At 44.4% G+C, this 16,704-nt stretch overlaps 1 protein-coding gene across 1 annotated transcript in view; it reads right to left on the bottom strand.

Moving 5' to 3' along the window:
- Nucleotides 1-16,704, bottom strand: part of lepr (leptin receptor) — a 32,401-nt gene continuing 15,697 nt past the window's right edge. Inside the window, exons 9-21 of the mRNA XM_055221026.1 lie at nucleotides 13,195-13,355; nucleotides 12,250-12,349; nucleotides 11,745-11,844; nucleotides 10,858-11,060; nucleotides 9,713-9,864; nucleotides 8,193-8,346; nucleotides 7,897-7,979; nucleotides 7,330-7,543; nucleotides 6,002-6,193; nucleotides 5,522-5,605; nucleotides 4,533-4,626; nucleotides 4,157-4,232; nucleotides 1-3,132 (exon numbers count right to left, since the gene is read on the bottom strand). Coding sequence (XP_055077001.1) covers nucleotides 2,365-3,132; nucleotides 4,157-4,232; nucleotides 4,533-4,626; nucleotides 5,522-5,605; nucleotides 6,002-6,193; nucleotides 7,330-7,543; nucleotides 7,897-7,979; nucleotides 8,193-8,346; nucleotides 9,713-9,864; nucleotides 10,858-11,060; nucleotides 11,745-11,844; nucleotides 12,250-12,349; nucleotides 13,195-13,355 — 2,381 coding nt within the window. The 3' untranslated portion in view covers nucleotides 1-2,364. The remainder of the gene's footprint in view (nucleotides 3,133-4,156; nucleotides 4,233-4,532; nucleotides 4,627-5,521; nucleotides 5,606-6,001; nucleotides 6,194-7,329; nucleotides 7,544-7,896; nucleotides 7,980-8,192; nucleotides 8,347-9,712; nucleotides 9,865-10,857; nucleotides 11,061-11,744; nucleotides 11,845-12,249; nucleotides 12,350-13,194; nucleotides 13,356-16,704) is intronic.

Raw genomic sequence — 16,704 nt, 5'->3', positions numbered from 1 at the left:
CTACACCGTGCACAGGTGTACTACACCGTGCACAGGTGTACTACACCGTGCACAGGTGTACTACCTCGTGCACAGGTGTACTACACCGTGCACAGGTGTACTACACCGTGCACAGGTGTACTACACCGTGCACAGGTGTACTACACCGTGCACAGGTGTACTACACCGTGCACAGGTGTACTACCTCGTGTACAGGTGTACTACCTCATATACAGGTGTAAAGAAAATTGTAAAGCAACACTGAGGATCTTCCATGTTGGTGCTGCCCTTTTGAATTCACATCTGGATTTCACAGTTAAACAGGAAACTTCACAATAGAAATGTGACCCATCCAGCTTCACTTTAAACTATAGGCATTTTACAACCTGACGTAGATGCATGAACACAACTTTTAACCCTTAACCCTTAACCTTTAACGTTTAACCTTTAACCCCTAACCCCCTAACCTTTAACCCATAACCCTTAACATTTAACCCATAACCCCTGACCCTTGGCACACTCACATGAGCTTTGTTGCACATTGTACTTTAAGCAATACTGCGCAGTCATTTTGCAAAGAAAATCCCAGGAAAAACAGTAACATCTCCATGGAGATGAGTAGGCAATGCCACCAGGCGGTGCTACAGGTTTGCTCTATAGAAAGCATGTATTTAAAGCATTCTTTAGTCCAGTGGTTCTTAACCTTTTTGGAGGTATTGAACCCCACCACTTTCATATGCACATTCACTGAACCCTTCTTTATTGAAAAAATAAAATATGTTTTTTTTCAAACTCAAGACACCTGTATGTTTTACTGGTGCACAAAATGAACCGTGCATTAACATCACTGTGTTCAAAGAATAAAACCAATACAATGCATGAACTCACAACAAATTACATACATACCTTTTCACAAAGACATGACCTTTTTTAATACTACCACACTGAAATGATTTTAATTTTTAATCTTATGTATTCCAATAATGAACTTATTGTATTTATGCAATTTATTATTTTTAACATTTTAACACACACCCATCACCTAATTTCGGCAATGTGCTTCCGTGGTCCCTCAAAGATGTCCAATCAGAGCGCAGTTGTCGCCGGGATCCTCCCAGTCAATGCTGGGGCATCACTCTGGCCGTGTCTCATGCCATGTCTCAATTCAAGTGCCCTTAAATGCCCTTAAATGCCCTTAAATGCCCTTAAATGCGCCATTGTGCCATTAAATTAAGTCGGGCAGGTACTTCAATAGGCATATTGAAGGGTGCATTTGTTGAATTGGGACACAGCCAGCGTCTGTGTTTTGACCTCCGCCGAACCCCTGAGACTGACTCACCGAACCCCTAGGATTCGATCGAACCCAGGTTAAGAACCACTGCTTTAGTCATAACACTACTGAAACTCACAGAAGTTTAAAGCCATATTGGGGAACATTCCAGGCAAAGAAATAACATCTCCATGGAGACAAGCAGGTGGTGACTTTCAACCCATAAATTAAAACTTTTGTATCAAGTAATTTGAAAATCACTCAATGGAAAAAATGCCTCAAAATGAGCCATGTCCCTCATTTCAAACACAAAATAGAGCTGATGAAAGTGTCAGAACACGTCAGAACACGTCAGAACACGTCAGAACACGCCAGAACACGCCAGGACACGCCAGGACACGCCAGGACACGCCAGGACACAGCAGAACGCGTTGGAGCACGTCAGAGCACGTCGGGACACATCAGAGCAGGTTAGAACGTGTCAGACCATGGCAGGACACGTCGGAACATGTCAAGACACATCAGAGCATGTCAGAGCATGTCGGGACACGTAAGAAATACGTCAGAACACATGACACAGAGACACGTCGGAAAAAGTCAGAACACATCGAGACACGTCGGGACATGTCAGCGCACTTTGAGACATGTTGGGACACGTCGGGACACGTCAGAAGTCGTCATCAGAGGTATGGTTTTTCATTCACTTTTCATGGAAAATGTGCTTTGATAAAAGTTCAACTACACAATGTATTTTGATAGTACAAAGATCATTTGTACGCATTCAGAGGTCACTCAGAGGTCATATGTACGCAGTCAGAAGTCGCTCACAGGTCATATGGACGGAGTCAGAGGTCGCTCAGAGGTCATTTGCACGCGTTCAGAGGCCACTCTTACGCATTCAGAGATCTTTGAGAGGTCGTTCTGAGGTCGCTCGTATGTGTTCAGAGGTTCCTCGTATGTGTTCATAGGTCGTTCAGATGTTGTTCACATGAGTTTGGAGGATGCTCTTACACGTTCCGAGGTCGTTCAGAGGTCACTAGTATGCGTTCATAGGTCGTTCAGAGGTTGTTCAAAGGTCACTCTTACACGTTCACAGCTGGGGCTTATTTGTGATTTCAGGGAGCAGTCCTGAACTGTGGCAGATAGAGCGGAGAAAAGCCACCAGGGGCAGCAGAAAGCAGCTCAGTTTTCTCGTCCGAGTCATCTTCAACATTGAGCAAAGGCAAGGAACAGTTTTCTTTACTTAAAATTAGCCTTTTTAAGAGGTCATGTTTATGTCCCTCCTCCCTGCTGTCCTCACCGGTCAAAGTCAAATAGTACAAGTCTATTTCTTGTTTATTCTCGTCTTCTTGATCAGAAGATTTGGACATTTCCTCCACTGAGTTATAAGAGCCGGAATGGCGTTGGTCTACGTCCGAATCTCCGGTTTTACTGCTCTCCAGTTCCCACAATGCACCATGGGAAGAATCCGATATATCTGAATTATTAGCGGAGAAATTACCTTCATCACAAGAGCTGCACCCACCGCTATCTTGAAAATGCTGGTTTAGTTTAGGGTCAGACAGCACCACAGTCGCATAGGTGACTGAACAGGAGGCAGAGTCATTTTTAGTCGGGTCCAGTATTTGGGACAAAAGGAAAGTTGTCGTGTCTGGGTTTGAAACATCTGTATTATCCGCTGCAGCTTCAGTCAGGAGCTTCTCGTTGTCTTGGGAATCAAAATCACAAATGTAGAGGACGGGAGGGTCCAGTGGAGGCTGGACCAGCACTGGGGGGTCAGTCTTGTCCATAATGACCACAGTAGAGATGGTTTCACCGGCCAGAAGCAGTGGCCAGGCTGGGAGCACCTCTGGAGCTCTCAGGAGATGGTCAAAAGTGTCCATCTAGAACAATAACAGACGTTAGCTAGTTCTGACTCTGTTCCCTGATAAAGTCTATATGACCAGACTCTAAACTGACTCTTTTGTTCAGTTTAAAGTGTATGCGCTTTTCATGTGTTTATTTCTGACTCAGTTTAGTGGATTGTCCCTTTCATAAATATTTATCACCTCAGGTCAGTGGGGGGTTGGGGTCATTTATCACAGTTTTACCTCATGTCAGTGAGAGTTTGTGGAAAGTTCACACGACACATTTTCCTGTCAGTTTAAACCTTCATATAAATAAATACATGTTTTGTTCAAACTATAAATACTGTGTAATTTAGATGAGTTTCTCCTTTGTTTACATTACAGTTGTTTACATTACAGTTGTTTACACTACGGTTGCTTGGTAACAGTTATGGAATTACCTCTGCCTATGTCATATCTGTCGCCCACGATCAACCAGGAAATAAAACTATGAACTTCACACACATTTAAAAACTAGAAAAAAAATAGTTTGTGTTTGAAATAAGTTGAACAATCTGCAGTTTAAAGTTTAAAGGGACCATATGATTCTCATCACAAACAGGCCTGGATTGTGTTTTGTTTCATTCACACATGTTTAACACACAAACCTGCAGATTTAGGCTGAGTTCTTCTCTCAGACTGAAAACACTCTGTTCCACCTTGTGATGTCGTCATGTGGAAATACAGGAAGTGCTCCACTGTGTTTTTAAACTCCATACACCTTCACTAGAATCATTTGGATCATTTCAGCTCTGGAATTGCCAGTCTCTATTGAACTAAAGGTAAAAGGAGCTGGTAACTTGAAAACTGCCACTTCATGACATCATAAGGTGGAACAGAGCATTTTGAGCTTTGGAGATGTAGACAGACTAATAATAAACTGGTACACAAAGTGAAACAAAACACACCTCTAGGTCTGTTTTTGTGTAATACATGACCTTTAAATAGAGACGTAAAAATAAAAACAAAATATAAACATTCTTGTTCATCTTTTATTGTTTTATACATAAACAAAATGTACCTTTCTAAAGTCGACACCTTGGGCCCAGGAGCACTTGTTTGGGTTGGGAACATCCTTCCACACGATTTTCTTCATTCTGTGATAAAAATAGAGGTTAATCTGATACATTCACTGCATTTTACTGCCATTCACATAGTGCCCCCATCAGTCACATCGGTGTAATTACACACTCGTGACCTGTTAAATGTCACCACGAACGTTTAAGACGCCAAGAGATTAACTCTATTAATCATGTTCTATAAGTCACAGGAAGAACACAAGGCAGAAATGAGAAAGCAAAATATACATATACACACACAAACTGAAATAAGTAAAACTGAAATTCTAAACAGACAGATAATTCATCTGTCCAAAATTAAAATAAAAAAAAACTCACTGGTTTTGAGAAAGGACCAAAGTGACGAGCAGCACAATGGACAGAAAGGAGACGATGATGAGGAGGATGAAGGCCCCGGCCTCCCTCCTCACAGCTGCAACAATAATGCACATGTTAAGGAGAATCTTATTCACAAAAATCATGTAAGCCAGATGCCCTGTCACAACCAGTACTTCATGATGTGACCAGATTAGGGGCATGTGCTTCTCTTTATTTTGATCAACACATAAAAAAGTTCATTACCATGAAACAGACATTAAATTATTGTCTTTTAACACAAAAAAGTGACAGACAGAAAAGTGTTTCTAGACCGCTGCATGAAAAAGACCCTCTGACCCTGATCAATGATCGTCTGAAACCACGAGGCCTTATCCATCAAATGTAAAAGATAGAAATAGATTTTTTTTGGGGTCAATATTTATTGTTACTTTTTCTTTTCTACGGGGACATTTTTGTTTATTTTTTGACTAAATGATCAGATTTAAGCTGTAAAAGTTTGAATAAATAACTCGTCTAACTTGTTGCAGACTCAAACTATTGACTAAAGTGTTTCATTCTGCTGTTTATTTCTTGCAGCTCATTATTTGTATAATATTGTAGATTTATAATAGTTTTTGTAGTTTAAATCTGCTCTTTTTGAGTCAGTGGCAGAAATTTGTTTCAATATTATCGTTTATCGTCTGTATTTACTTCAGTGATGTATCCAACTTCAGAATGTGTTCGGGACAGGCCTAGAAATGACTGGAACTTTAATAGATTGAAATTGCACGTCCCCAGAGTGTGCCATGAATATAAAGTGTTTTGCTTAGAGACACAACATCAGAATGCACTCTCACTGAGCTGACGTTTGTGACAGTTATAAGTTTGCTGTTTCAGCATTTTCATGTGGAGAAGTTATGTGACTAAGCAAAAAGTCGTGTGTGTGTGTGTGTGTTTTTGTCTTGACATGTAGTGACCTTGTGTGTGTGTGTCTGTATGTGTGTACTGACCTCGCGTGTGGACGTTCTGTCCCTCGCCGTCCGCAAACACAGGGAACAAATAAAAGTCGTGTTCCTCTGAACCAAAGAAGTCTCCTGCAGAAGGACAGAGTCAGAATCATCAGGAGCAGATCTAATAAAACAGATAAATGTTCTGCTGCTCTAGTGCTGTCAAGACCCTTGATTTAGATACTAAGGAATAGGCACAGTACTCGCCTCGTTCTGTTCCCATGTGTCTTATATCTGTGTAATCCCTCAGTGTCCAGTAGGGTCCATAGTGGTCCGTGGGTGTGTGCATGGGGGTGTGTGTGTCTGTGTGTGTGTGCGTGCGTGTATGTATGCGCACGCGCGTGTGTGTGTACTAATCTATGTGTCAAGATTCAGCTCAACATCATTATAAACATATTCAGGAAAGGTTAATTTCTGTAAATGTGACTTGTTTAGTGTCGGTGACTCTTACCTCTGACGTGCACAGGTGTCGGTGACTCTTACCTCTGACGTGTACAGGTGGGTCGGTGTAGCGCAGCCTCCTCCATGTGGTTGTGCTTTTGTGGCTCTCCTGATGTGAGTGATTCCACTGTAGAACCAGAGACTGAGGCACAGAGCTGCTGTCCACGAGAGACCAGGACAGAGACACACAGGAGCTATTCACCAGGAACACATGGAATGAACGCACAGTGCGACCTGCAGGGGGAGTAGGGGAGTCAAATGGGTTAGAGCATAAACATAGCTAATGTGCTAGCCACTGTGTTCCAAACAGGAAGTGAGTGTTGGCGCACTTCCGGCTCCATTGGCTCTGACTCACTTTCGATGTAAAAACTGTGTCCCCTCTCACTGTCACTGCTGCTGTCAGACTCGTCATTTTGGTCTTTAAATGTCCATATTAACTCGCTCTACATGATCCTGGGGATTTTATTTCACTATTGTTTCTGTTATTAATGTTCATATCTTGATTTACAGACAAATCAGGTCACAAGGTCACTCCTGCTAGCGTTAGCAACAGGTTTGATTGACAATGTTGCTAAGCATGATATTGTCAACAACAGCAACATGCCATGTTAGCAGGTTAGCATGTTAGCATGCTAGAATGCTGTCATGTTTATGAGGTGAACTCTGAACAGATCTGACTTTTTAAACATGATATTTCAAATTTAACCAGAATCTCAACAGAAAAATCAAACATTATGTTTCAGAATGGTGCGGCCTACTCGACTTTTGATGCAAATGCTGCTGTTATTCTTTTTACAACACAAAATATCATCAAGTAAGTTAAAGTCTTATATTACACAAAGCTTCATATGAGCTTTAATCCATGTTTTAATGTTGTTCCTCCTCCTCAAAACTTACTCCTCAAAAACAGACCTGGAGTTGTGTTTTGTTTCATTCACACGTTTGAGTGAAACTTTTTTTTATCAGTCTGTACATCTCCAAAGCTCAAAATGCTCTGTTCTACCTTGTGATGTCATGAAGTGGTAGTTTTCAGTAGTTTTATTAAATAAATGTTCCTGATGTTTTGATTTGTTGTATTGTGATTTTAATGTCTTTCTTTGAATTACTTTGTGCATGAATTTTGCTGTACAAATGCCTTCAGCATTCAGTCACTTATTCAAATATGTTACAAAACAAACAGTAAAGAGTTTAACGCATATGACAAGTTCATTTTGACCTTTGCAGAAGTCGACTTAGATTATGTCTCTGGAGGAGGCGCGCAGAGCCTCGTCGTTCAGGCTGTTTCTGTCATGGCTCAAGTCGCTTTTTTAAACTGAGTCTCAGAATAACTGAACAAACCATTATCGTTATACAAGTTTAAAAACACTCACGTTTCATTTGCTCGTTCAAGATGAGGTTGAAGTTCTTTGCAGATCGTCCAAGGCTGTTGTAGGTTGCCACGGTAAGAGTTTGTACGCCATGGTCCCATTCAAAACTATGAGACGTCTTTAGGCCCGTTCTCTCCTCTGAGGCCGAGCCGTTCAGAGGTTGGTGTGTGATTATGAGGCCGTCCACACAGTAAGGCAGGCCTGAAGTCTGAACACGCTACGGAAACAACAACACACATCCATGTTAAAGAATCATAGAAATATAATGTCAGACGATATAAAGAAGTGACTAAGGCAGTGTGACGTCACCCACAGCGTAGACGACAACTCTCCATAAATATATAAAAACATGATACAAAACAATATACTACAGCTTCACAAACCTGATGTGATGTGCAGTAGTTTCATTAATGCTGATTGTAATGTGATAGAGCTGTGAATACTCCATAGAGGTAATGGCCCATAGAAGTAACTACTCCCTCTTTAAAATACCCCCTCTTTAATACCCCATAGAGGTAAATACCCCCTCTTGAGAAAAACTGAGTGATATCTGCAGTATAATCTTTGTACCTCAAAAAGGAGCGTTACTGTTGTTCGGTTTCCATTTGCATCATGGGAAAATTCTCTCCAGAAATCAGGCCCACGCTCCGGTGCTGCGGGAACGATGACATCACAGAGTGTTATTTAACAAGAGCAGCACAACGCTGAAACAGAGAGGTAAGTGTGTGTCTGTGTGTGTTTGTGTGTGTATGTGTGTGTCTCTTTACCTTGGCTGTTCTGAGGGGTAGAGTAAAGGGTCTTGATCCAGTCGTGCGTTTGTTTGTGTGTATTTGTCCATGTGTGTGTGTATGTGTGTGTCTCTTTACCTTGGCTGTTCTGAGGGGCAGAGTAAACAGTCTTGCTCCAGTCACTCCAGTATCTGAAGCCGTGCGTGGGCTGGCAGCGCACTTGTACTGCATATGACACACAGACGTCTGAGATGTTCACCTTGTCTCCAGGGGGCAATACAGGAGGCTGGACCTGCACCGTTTACATAGAGTTAGAACACAATACGGAACGAAGCCACCACTTTATCTGTCGTCTAAAAATTGAAAGAGCACTGAAAACATAAAAACATTTGGGTCAGATCAGATTTTTGTTTGATCCATTTATATAAATGGACGGAGCTAACCTGCTAGCCGCCACATTCCAAACAGGAAGTGATCATGGTCACACTTCTGGCTCCATCGACTCTGGCTCCAGTTCACTTAACATTGAAAAACTGTGGCTCCTCTCTCTGTAACTTCTGCTGTCAGACTCATCATTTTGGTCTTACAATGTTCATATTAACCCGCTCTACATGATCCTGGGGTTTTTATTTCACTATTGTTTTACCTACTCATTACACAGTCTGTGGTTCTCACTGGGAGTGGAGTCCCCTCTCCACAGATGTGACCTGTAATTAGGCCTGGTGACACTTTGACATAAAAAAAACACTATGAAAAGTTACATAGTGCAACTTTAAATTTCAGTCCTGATTTTGATCCTGAGGAAAAGACTTGATGCTCGATGTCTCTGTTCTAATTGTTCTGATCGAAACTAAAGCTCAGATATTTTTTTATGTGATGTTTGTCCAGCACCAAGTCAGATCTGGGTTTCTAGATGCAGCCTCAGTCCTTCTTTAAGGATCATGTTTTTCAGCGTTCTTGGTCTAAAGTCCGTCATTAATTCTTTTTCTTTGATTTAAAAATGAAATAAAAATAGCTATTCTCTTTCACATCTCCGATCACATCTGCACATTCAAACTGAAGGTCCGAGGTCAGAGCAGTTGGGGCCAGGGGCAGGGCGGGGCAGGGCGGGGCAGGGCGGGGCAGGGCGGGGCAGGGCGGGGCAGGGCGGGGCAGGGCGGGGCAGGGCGGGGGATCTGAACCTTTTTGGTCTTTTCAATTATACAAGGGAACAAATGTAATATTATTTTTCATATTATTTTTTTGAACAAAATAAAACATTTTCAAGTTTAACAACACTGTCAATCAAACCTTGAGATATGAACACTGTTGATGCTAAGGCTAACATAGCCTTAAAAACAACAATGTTCATATAGTGACACAATAGTTAAATAAAACCCCAGGATCATGTAAAGTGGGTTAATACAAACATTTAAGACCAAAATGATGAGTCTGACAGCAGCAGTAACAAAGAGAGGAGACACAGTTTTTAGTCGATGGAGCGACCCCATGATCACTTCCTGTTTGGAACGCGGCAGCTAGCAGGTTATCTATGTGCATTTATATAAACAGGCTATGGTGAGAACACATGTTTTTCAAGGCTAAAACAAGTGTAATGGAATAATTACATATAAATGTTGAAATCTGCACAACCTCTCCAAAAGATCTGAGACACTCACGTTCCACTCAGGCTGGCCCATGGTGGACGGGGCATGGTATCTGAACTGGCACTGCACCCCCTCAACGGGCAGAGAAGGAGGGTCCCATGTGACTGACAGGAGCCCAGAACTGAGAGTCACAGCGAGCACGTGAGACGCCGGGTCTGGCTTCACTGTAGGGACCAAAGAACAGGGGATTATGCACTCGTCCTTTTAATGTTCATTTATGATGATTTACAGTGGGTATGGAAAGAATTCAGACCCCCTTAAATTTTTCACTCTTTGTTATATTATATATATTGCTTTCATGTGTCTTGCACTGAAGAGAGGCTTCTGTTGGGCCACTCTGCCATAAAGCCCCGATGGAGGAGGGCTGCAGTGATGGTTGACTTTCTAGAACTTAGAACCTGACTCCAATGAAGGTGTAGAACCATCTCAAGAGTGATCAGAAGAAATGGACAACACCCAAGTTAAATATATGAGGGACACAGCAAAGGGTCTGAATAATTATGGCTGTGTGATATTTCAGTCCTTCTTTTTTAATAAATCTGCAAAAGTTTCAACAATTTCATTTTTCTCTGTCAATATGGGGTGCTGTGTGTACATTAATGAGAAAAAAAAGGAAAATTATTTTAGCAAATGGCTGCAATATAACAAAGACTGAAACATTTAAGGGGGTCTGAATACTTTCCGTACCCACTGTATGTTTTGATTTGTTGTATTGTGATTTTAATATCTTTCTTCTTCAGTAAAGCACTTTGAATGACTTTGTGGACCATTTGTGCTACAAATAAACTCACCTTGCCTAATCTGATTTTTACAGGTTTTTTTTAATGTAAATGTGTAAATGTTATGTAACGCGGCGGCTAGCAGGTTGGCTATGTCCATTTATATAAACAGTCTATGGGTTGGACTGGTCAACAGCGTTCTTCCTCAGAGTGGTCATGTGACCTGAGGAGGCCTTTAAGACAGAAGTCAGACTGAGGAAGAGCATTAGTGAGCAGTCCAAACAAACCCTTAGTCTGAAAAAAGAATCTATTCAAATAAAAATATATAAATATAAAATACAGTAAATAAAACATTGGTGGTTAAAACTGTGACCTGAAGCACACAGTTTCTGTCTGGTTCTCGTGTCTTGTCCCACACAGCTGCTTCATGCTCCTCACCGTGGTCCACAGGAGACACATAGATGGGTTTGGAGGTGATGGGGCCGAGCGGGGAGTCTATCTCCAGCCACAGCCTGTAGCAGGTCATGCGGAGGGGGCGGAGTCTGCAGGACTTCTGGTGGAGACACGTTGGTCCTGGTGATCCAAGCTCCTCCCCCTCCCTCTCTCTTTGCTCCATCTCGTCACACAGCAGATCAGCCCACCTAAACCAAACACTGCGTTTTAAAGTATTATCACATCAGATACACAATGATCAATAATCACTATTTCATCTCATCAACCATGAAAGACACAAGTGAGCCTCTAGTTAGCAATGGGTTAGTTATGAATTACATTCCTATTGTTAAAGGCCCAGATGACTCTGTGTTCTAATGTTTCCTCATCACAAACAGGCCTAGAGTTATCTTTCGTTTCATTCACACATTAACACACAAACCCTACAGATTTAGGCCGAGTTCTTCTCTCAGACGGAAAACACTCTGTTCCACCTTGTGATGTCATCATGTGGTAATACAGGAAGTGCCCCACTGTGTTTTTAAACTCTATACACCTTCACTAGAATCATTTGGATAATTTCAGCTCTGGAATTGCCAATCTCTACTGAACTAAAGGTAAAAGGAGCTATTGACTTGAAAACTACCGCTTCATGACATCACAAGGTGGAACAGAGCATTTTGAGCTTTGGAGATGTAGACAGACTGTTAATAGAGTGTCAAACGTGTGTGAATGAAACAAAACACAACTCAAGGTCTGTTTTTGAGGAGGTAACAGCTTTAGAACATGGATTAAAGCACACATGAGTCCATTTTGTGTGATACAGGAGCTTTAACGTTAAAACTGTTCTGATAAAATGTCCTCATTAAATATTAAAGTGACACGTCTTTGACCTGGACTTAAACGTGTGGTCCGTCCACTCTTCACTCTTCCAAGTACATTCCATCTCGTTCATGCTCCCGTCTGTTTGGCAGGTTATATTAATGGCAGCCCCTGGAACAATATAAAACGAGTATAAACAAAAATGTCCCGTGTCACTTCCTGTGTTTGTGCGTCGCTTCCTGTGGCTCCTTCTGAAACAGCAGCAGCACAATATTTTAAGACAATGAGACATTTTACTGGTCGAGTATAAATCCAGGAAACTGTGACAATGATTATGATTAGGGTTAAAATAAATTAATCTAAATTTCTAGTCCCTCCTTCCTTTGCTTTCTGTGCTAAGTCATTTTCCCCTTCAGAATGACATCACGTTGCAATCGCTGTGCGTCTCACTAATGAAATTACTGCACACCGCATCAGGTTTGTGAAGTTGTAGAGTATTGTTTTGTACCTGTTAAGGCATGTTTTTGGTGGAGAAACATGATAACATGGATCAAAAAATCCTTCGACGACACAAACCTTGAACAAAGATGTGGCTGTACGAGATGACGTACTCCTGCGTGCACTGCAGCAACTCGTACATGCGTTTATCTGACGGCCTCACTGTTATCTGACTCACCTGAAAAAAATGAAAAAAATGTGAATATGTGAAAACAACCAAACAATGAACCGAACAGTCAAATCTACCACTTAGATTTGGAAATGTACAAACAAGTATATTATTTGTAATTTATGTTTACATATGACTGAAATACACAAGTGACACAACAGAACAGGTCTGTAGAAGTTCACACTCTCACCTACAGGGGACACTATTTAGTGAAGTGAGGGGTCAGATGCGGTGGAGTGAGGGGTCAGAGGTGGTGGAGTGAGGGGTCAGGGGCTGTGGAGTGAGGGGTCAGGGGCTGTGGAGTGAGGGGTCAGAGGCGGTGGAGTGAGGGGTCAGAGGCGGTGGAGTGAGGGGTCAGAGGTGGTGGAGTGAGGGGTCAGAGGCGGTGGAGTGAGGGGTCAGAGGCGGTGGAGTGAGGGGTCAGAGGCGGTGGAGTGAGGGGTCAGGGGTGGTGGAGTGAGGGGTCAGGGGCTGTGGAGTGAGGGGTCAGGGGCTGTGGAGTGAGGGGTCGGAGGCGGTGGAGTGAGTGAGGGGTTATTGTGGGGACATTCAGACACAGCCTAGGTACAGAGTTAGCTAGTTTGTCCATAAAAATAGGATGGATATTCCACTAAGAATCTTAAAGTCACACTATGTAACTTTTCTGGGTCAGATCTGTGAAGAGGTGATCCCTCTCTCAATAAGAATTCATGTTTTTCAAGGTATTTTTGAACAGTAAAAATAAACGTGATATAGATAAGTTTAATTCCACACTGTGAAACTTTCCTGCCAGGGGAGTCATGTCTCCATGGAAACACGCAGATAGCTAGCCTTCCACCAGAAAAGTCCCATAGTGCAGCTTTAACAGGACGTACCCGTTGGTTGACGGGGTGGTACAGGCGGCGTGGTAGCGGGTGCTCGTAGTTCAGGGTCCATTGAGCTGAGCTGGATTTTAAATGAGGATCATTAAACACACAGAAGACTGTGACGGCTTCATCTGGACGCGCCTTCACGATCTCTGGAACGTAGCTCACAACTAGAACAAAAAACAGAACTTAAAATGAGTCAGTTTGTTATGGAGAAAAAACTCTGTGGAACAATACCACCACCCAACAATGCTGCGTTAGTCATGTCTATTCACAACTTTTACAAGGATTTTAAAACTTTCAAACTGCCTTTATCCAGTTCTATGAACAAAGATTCTGGTGTCGTCCTGAAATATCAAAGCTCTCAGTCAAAAACAAAACAAACAGATGCAATAGACAGTAAACAAAAGTGAAAAATGAGCCGAAGAAGCCTCTCGAATGAGCCACAGAGTGTCTACAGTGACGGAGCGTCCACATCGCTGCATTTAACGCCAAATTCAGTGGACTTGTTTCTTTTATGAAATCGTTGTAGATGAATTTTGCCATTTCACAAACATAGTGGAGCTGATTAAAACCTGATGAACATGACATTTGTGGAACATTTGAAATTATGACTTGACCAAATTCTCAAAATGTGAATCTGTAAATCCCGATTCTTTCACTGCGGCTCTTTTGTGAATGTGCCGTATTTTCAATGTTTAGAGCTGAGAACTCAAGAGTGATTCACGACTATTGATGTTTAGATGAGCTCTTTATAATGGCCTGGGCTAATTAGCAGCCGCACGCTAACGCTAACATAAATCTGCAGGAGGGTAACGGCTCATGAAGGTCACACAGGACCTCACTGCAGAAGACGCAGGACTGACGCATAGACAGAGCGAGGATTTTTAAATTCAGAACCTTTGTGTTCGACTTCAGCTAAAGGCTGACATATCCATGGAGGGTAACTTCTTGTAACCAAGGATAGGTCATCCTTTTCCTTGGAATGTTTTTTTTTTCTTAAGGCAAGGCAAGTTTATTTCTATAGCACAATTCATACACAAAGTAATTCAAACTGCTTTACAGAATAAGAAAGACATTAAAATCACACAAATGAAAATATAAATAATCTCAAATAATCATCATAAAATTAACATTAAAACAGAAGAGTGCAGAATAAAAACCTTTATAAAAAACCTTTAAACGTGTGCCGCTAAAAATAACGCCTGTGTCATGATGTCAGTTTCCCTGTCCTCCCGTGCTCTCTCCCCCTCCCCTACCTGTGTGTCTGGAGCTGGGTGGAGTGCCTGACTCCTCCCGTGCACACCTGGGGTGCATCAGCCTAATCACCACCACCTGCTGCTGAGTACAAGAAGGCTTGGCAGTCTACACTCGGTGCCAGACCGTCCGCGTGTAAAACGTGAATGTTTCTAGCTAAGCTTTGTTATTTGGTACTCTCCTGCAAATGCTCATTTGGATTTATGCACCCTCCAGATTCCTGCCTCCACTCGCCCAGCTCCTGCCGTCACGTTCCAGTCCCGGTATCGCCTCCTGCTCGTCTCGTCTCCGGCTCGTCTCGTCTCCTGCTCGTCTCGTCTCCTGCTCGTCTCGTCTCCTGCTCGTCTCGTCTCCTGTCCGGTCCTGGTCTCTGGTTTGTCACCCGCTCCCCGCTCTGGTCTTCGTCTGCTCCGCCCGCCCTGGTACCGCACCTGCTTCTATCCCCGTCCTGGTCCTGTCCTGCCCGCCTCTACCTGCACCGCACCCGCCTGACCCGTCTCCCGCTCCCCGGTTCCTGTACCTGCTCTTGTGACCTGTTTAAAGACTGCATTTTCACCGCTGTAAATAAACACTGTTAAAACTGCTCTGGTCTGCATCCTTTGGTCCTATCCGCACCGTTACGACAGAACGGTCTGGCCACTATGGACCAAGCAGGCTCAGATCCGGACCAGACGCGCCGCCTCACGCACTCTCACCCCGAGGCGGTGCTGGGTCAGCATGAACAATCCATTCGGACTCTATTGGAGCTAAATCAGACATTGTCCCAGCAGGTGGCACAGCTTAACCACCAGGTGGCCGCGCTCCTCGTCACCCCGCCTGCTGCAGCCGGAGCGCCGCCACGCCTCCCGGAGCCGAGAGGCACGGATCCGGAGCCGTATGCTGGACAACCTCACCTCTGTCGCGGATTCCTGTTCCAGTGCGAGTTCATGTTCCAGCAATGCCCTTCTCGTTTCAGCTCGGGGGCCACCAAGATCCGATATATATGTGGATTACTCCGGGGCAGAGCTCTCCAGTGGGCAGAGGCGCGCCTAATGAAGACGTCTGTGGATAGCCTGGATTTTAATGAATTTGTGTCCACGTTTAAGCTGGTGTTTGACCACCCGCACTACCAGGACAATGCTGCCTCCCGGTTATTGACTCTCAGCCAGGGCTCCAGGACGGTAGCGGATTATTCCATTGAATTCTGGACACATGCGGCGGAGCTGGACTGGACGGACAGCGCGCTGCGGGCTGTGTTTGTGCGGGGCCTGAACGAGACTTTGAAAGATGAATTGGTTTCCCGGGACGAACCCCCCGACCTGCGGACCCTCATCTCCCTCACTCACCGTATAGACAACCGCCTACGGGCTCGTCGCCGAGAGAGACGCCGGTCACCGGTCCCGCCGGAGCCACGCGCTGCCCCGCCCCCGCCGGATGAGCCCATGCAACTCGACAGGACCCTTGTGTCGGCCGAGGAGCGTCAACGGAGGCGTCGTCTGGCCGGGGCTTGCCTCTACTGCGGTGAGCGCGGACATTATGTGGTCACTTGCCCAGTTCGGCCAAAAGGGGGGGCCCACCAGTAGCACTGGGAGTACTGGTGGGCGAGCAACACATCCTGGACTCTTCTAATAGACTGCGGCTCAGCGCCACCCTGTGCGTTCGCACAGAGACCTTATGCGTTTCCGCCCTTATCGACTCCGGGGCTGAGAGGGACTTTATTGATGCCCAAGTCGCGGAGCAGCTCGGGGTCTACCTGGAGCCCCTCGAACGCCCCTTAAATGCCCAGGGGCTCAATGGACGTTTTCTGGGGCACATCACTCACATCACAGAACCTGTCACCGTGATTCTGTCCGGCAACCACCAAGAGAACCGTCAGTTTCATGTCCTGTCCTCCTCCGCTTCTCCTCTGGTCCTTGGTTACCCCTGGCTACGCGCCCACAACCCTGTTTTCGATTGGGCCAGGGGCGGAGTTTCGGGCTGGAGTCCCGATTGCCACGCCAAGTGCCTTCGGTCCGCCCTCCCTCCGGCCGGGAGGTCCGTTCCTGTCGCTGATCCGTCCCCAGACACCCCCAATCTGTCCTCGGTGCCTGCTGAATATCACGACCTGGGGGAGGTTTTTAGCAAGAGCAAGGCCCTCTCTTTGCCGCCCCACCGTCCATATGACTGCGCCATTGACCTCCTGCCGGGTGCCCCACTACCATCTAGCAGGCTATATAACCTGTCTAAACCTGAACGCGAGTCAATGGAGGACTATATCCGTGGGTCCCTGGCTGCCGGAATCAT

The sequence above is a fragment of the Periophthalmus magnuspinnatus genome, chromosome 4 (genome assembly GCF_009829125.3).
Source record: "Periophthalmus magnuspinnatus isolate fPerMag1 chromosome 4, fPerMag1.2.pri, whole genome shotgun sequence".
NCBI lineage: Eukaryota > Metazoa > Chordata > Actinopteri > Gobiiformes > Gobiidae > Periophthalmus > Periophthalmus magnuspinnatus.
This window is presented reverse-complemented; position numbering and strand designations above follow the sequence as displayed.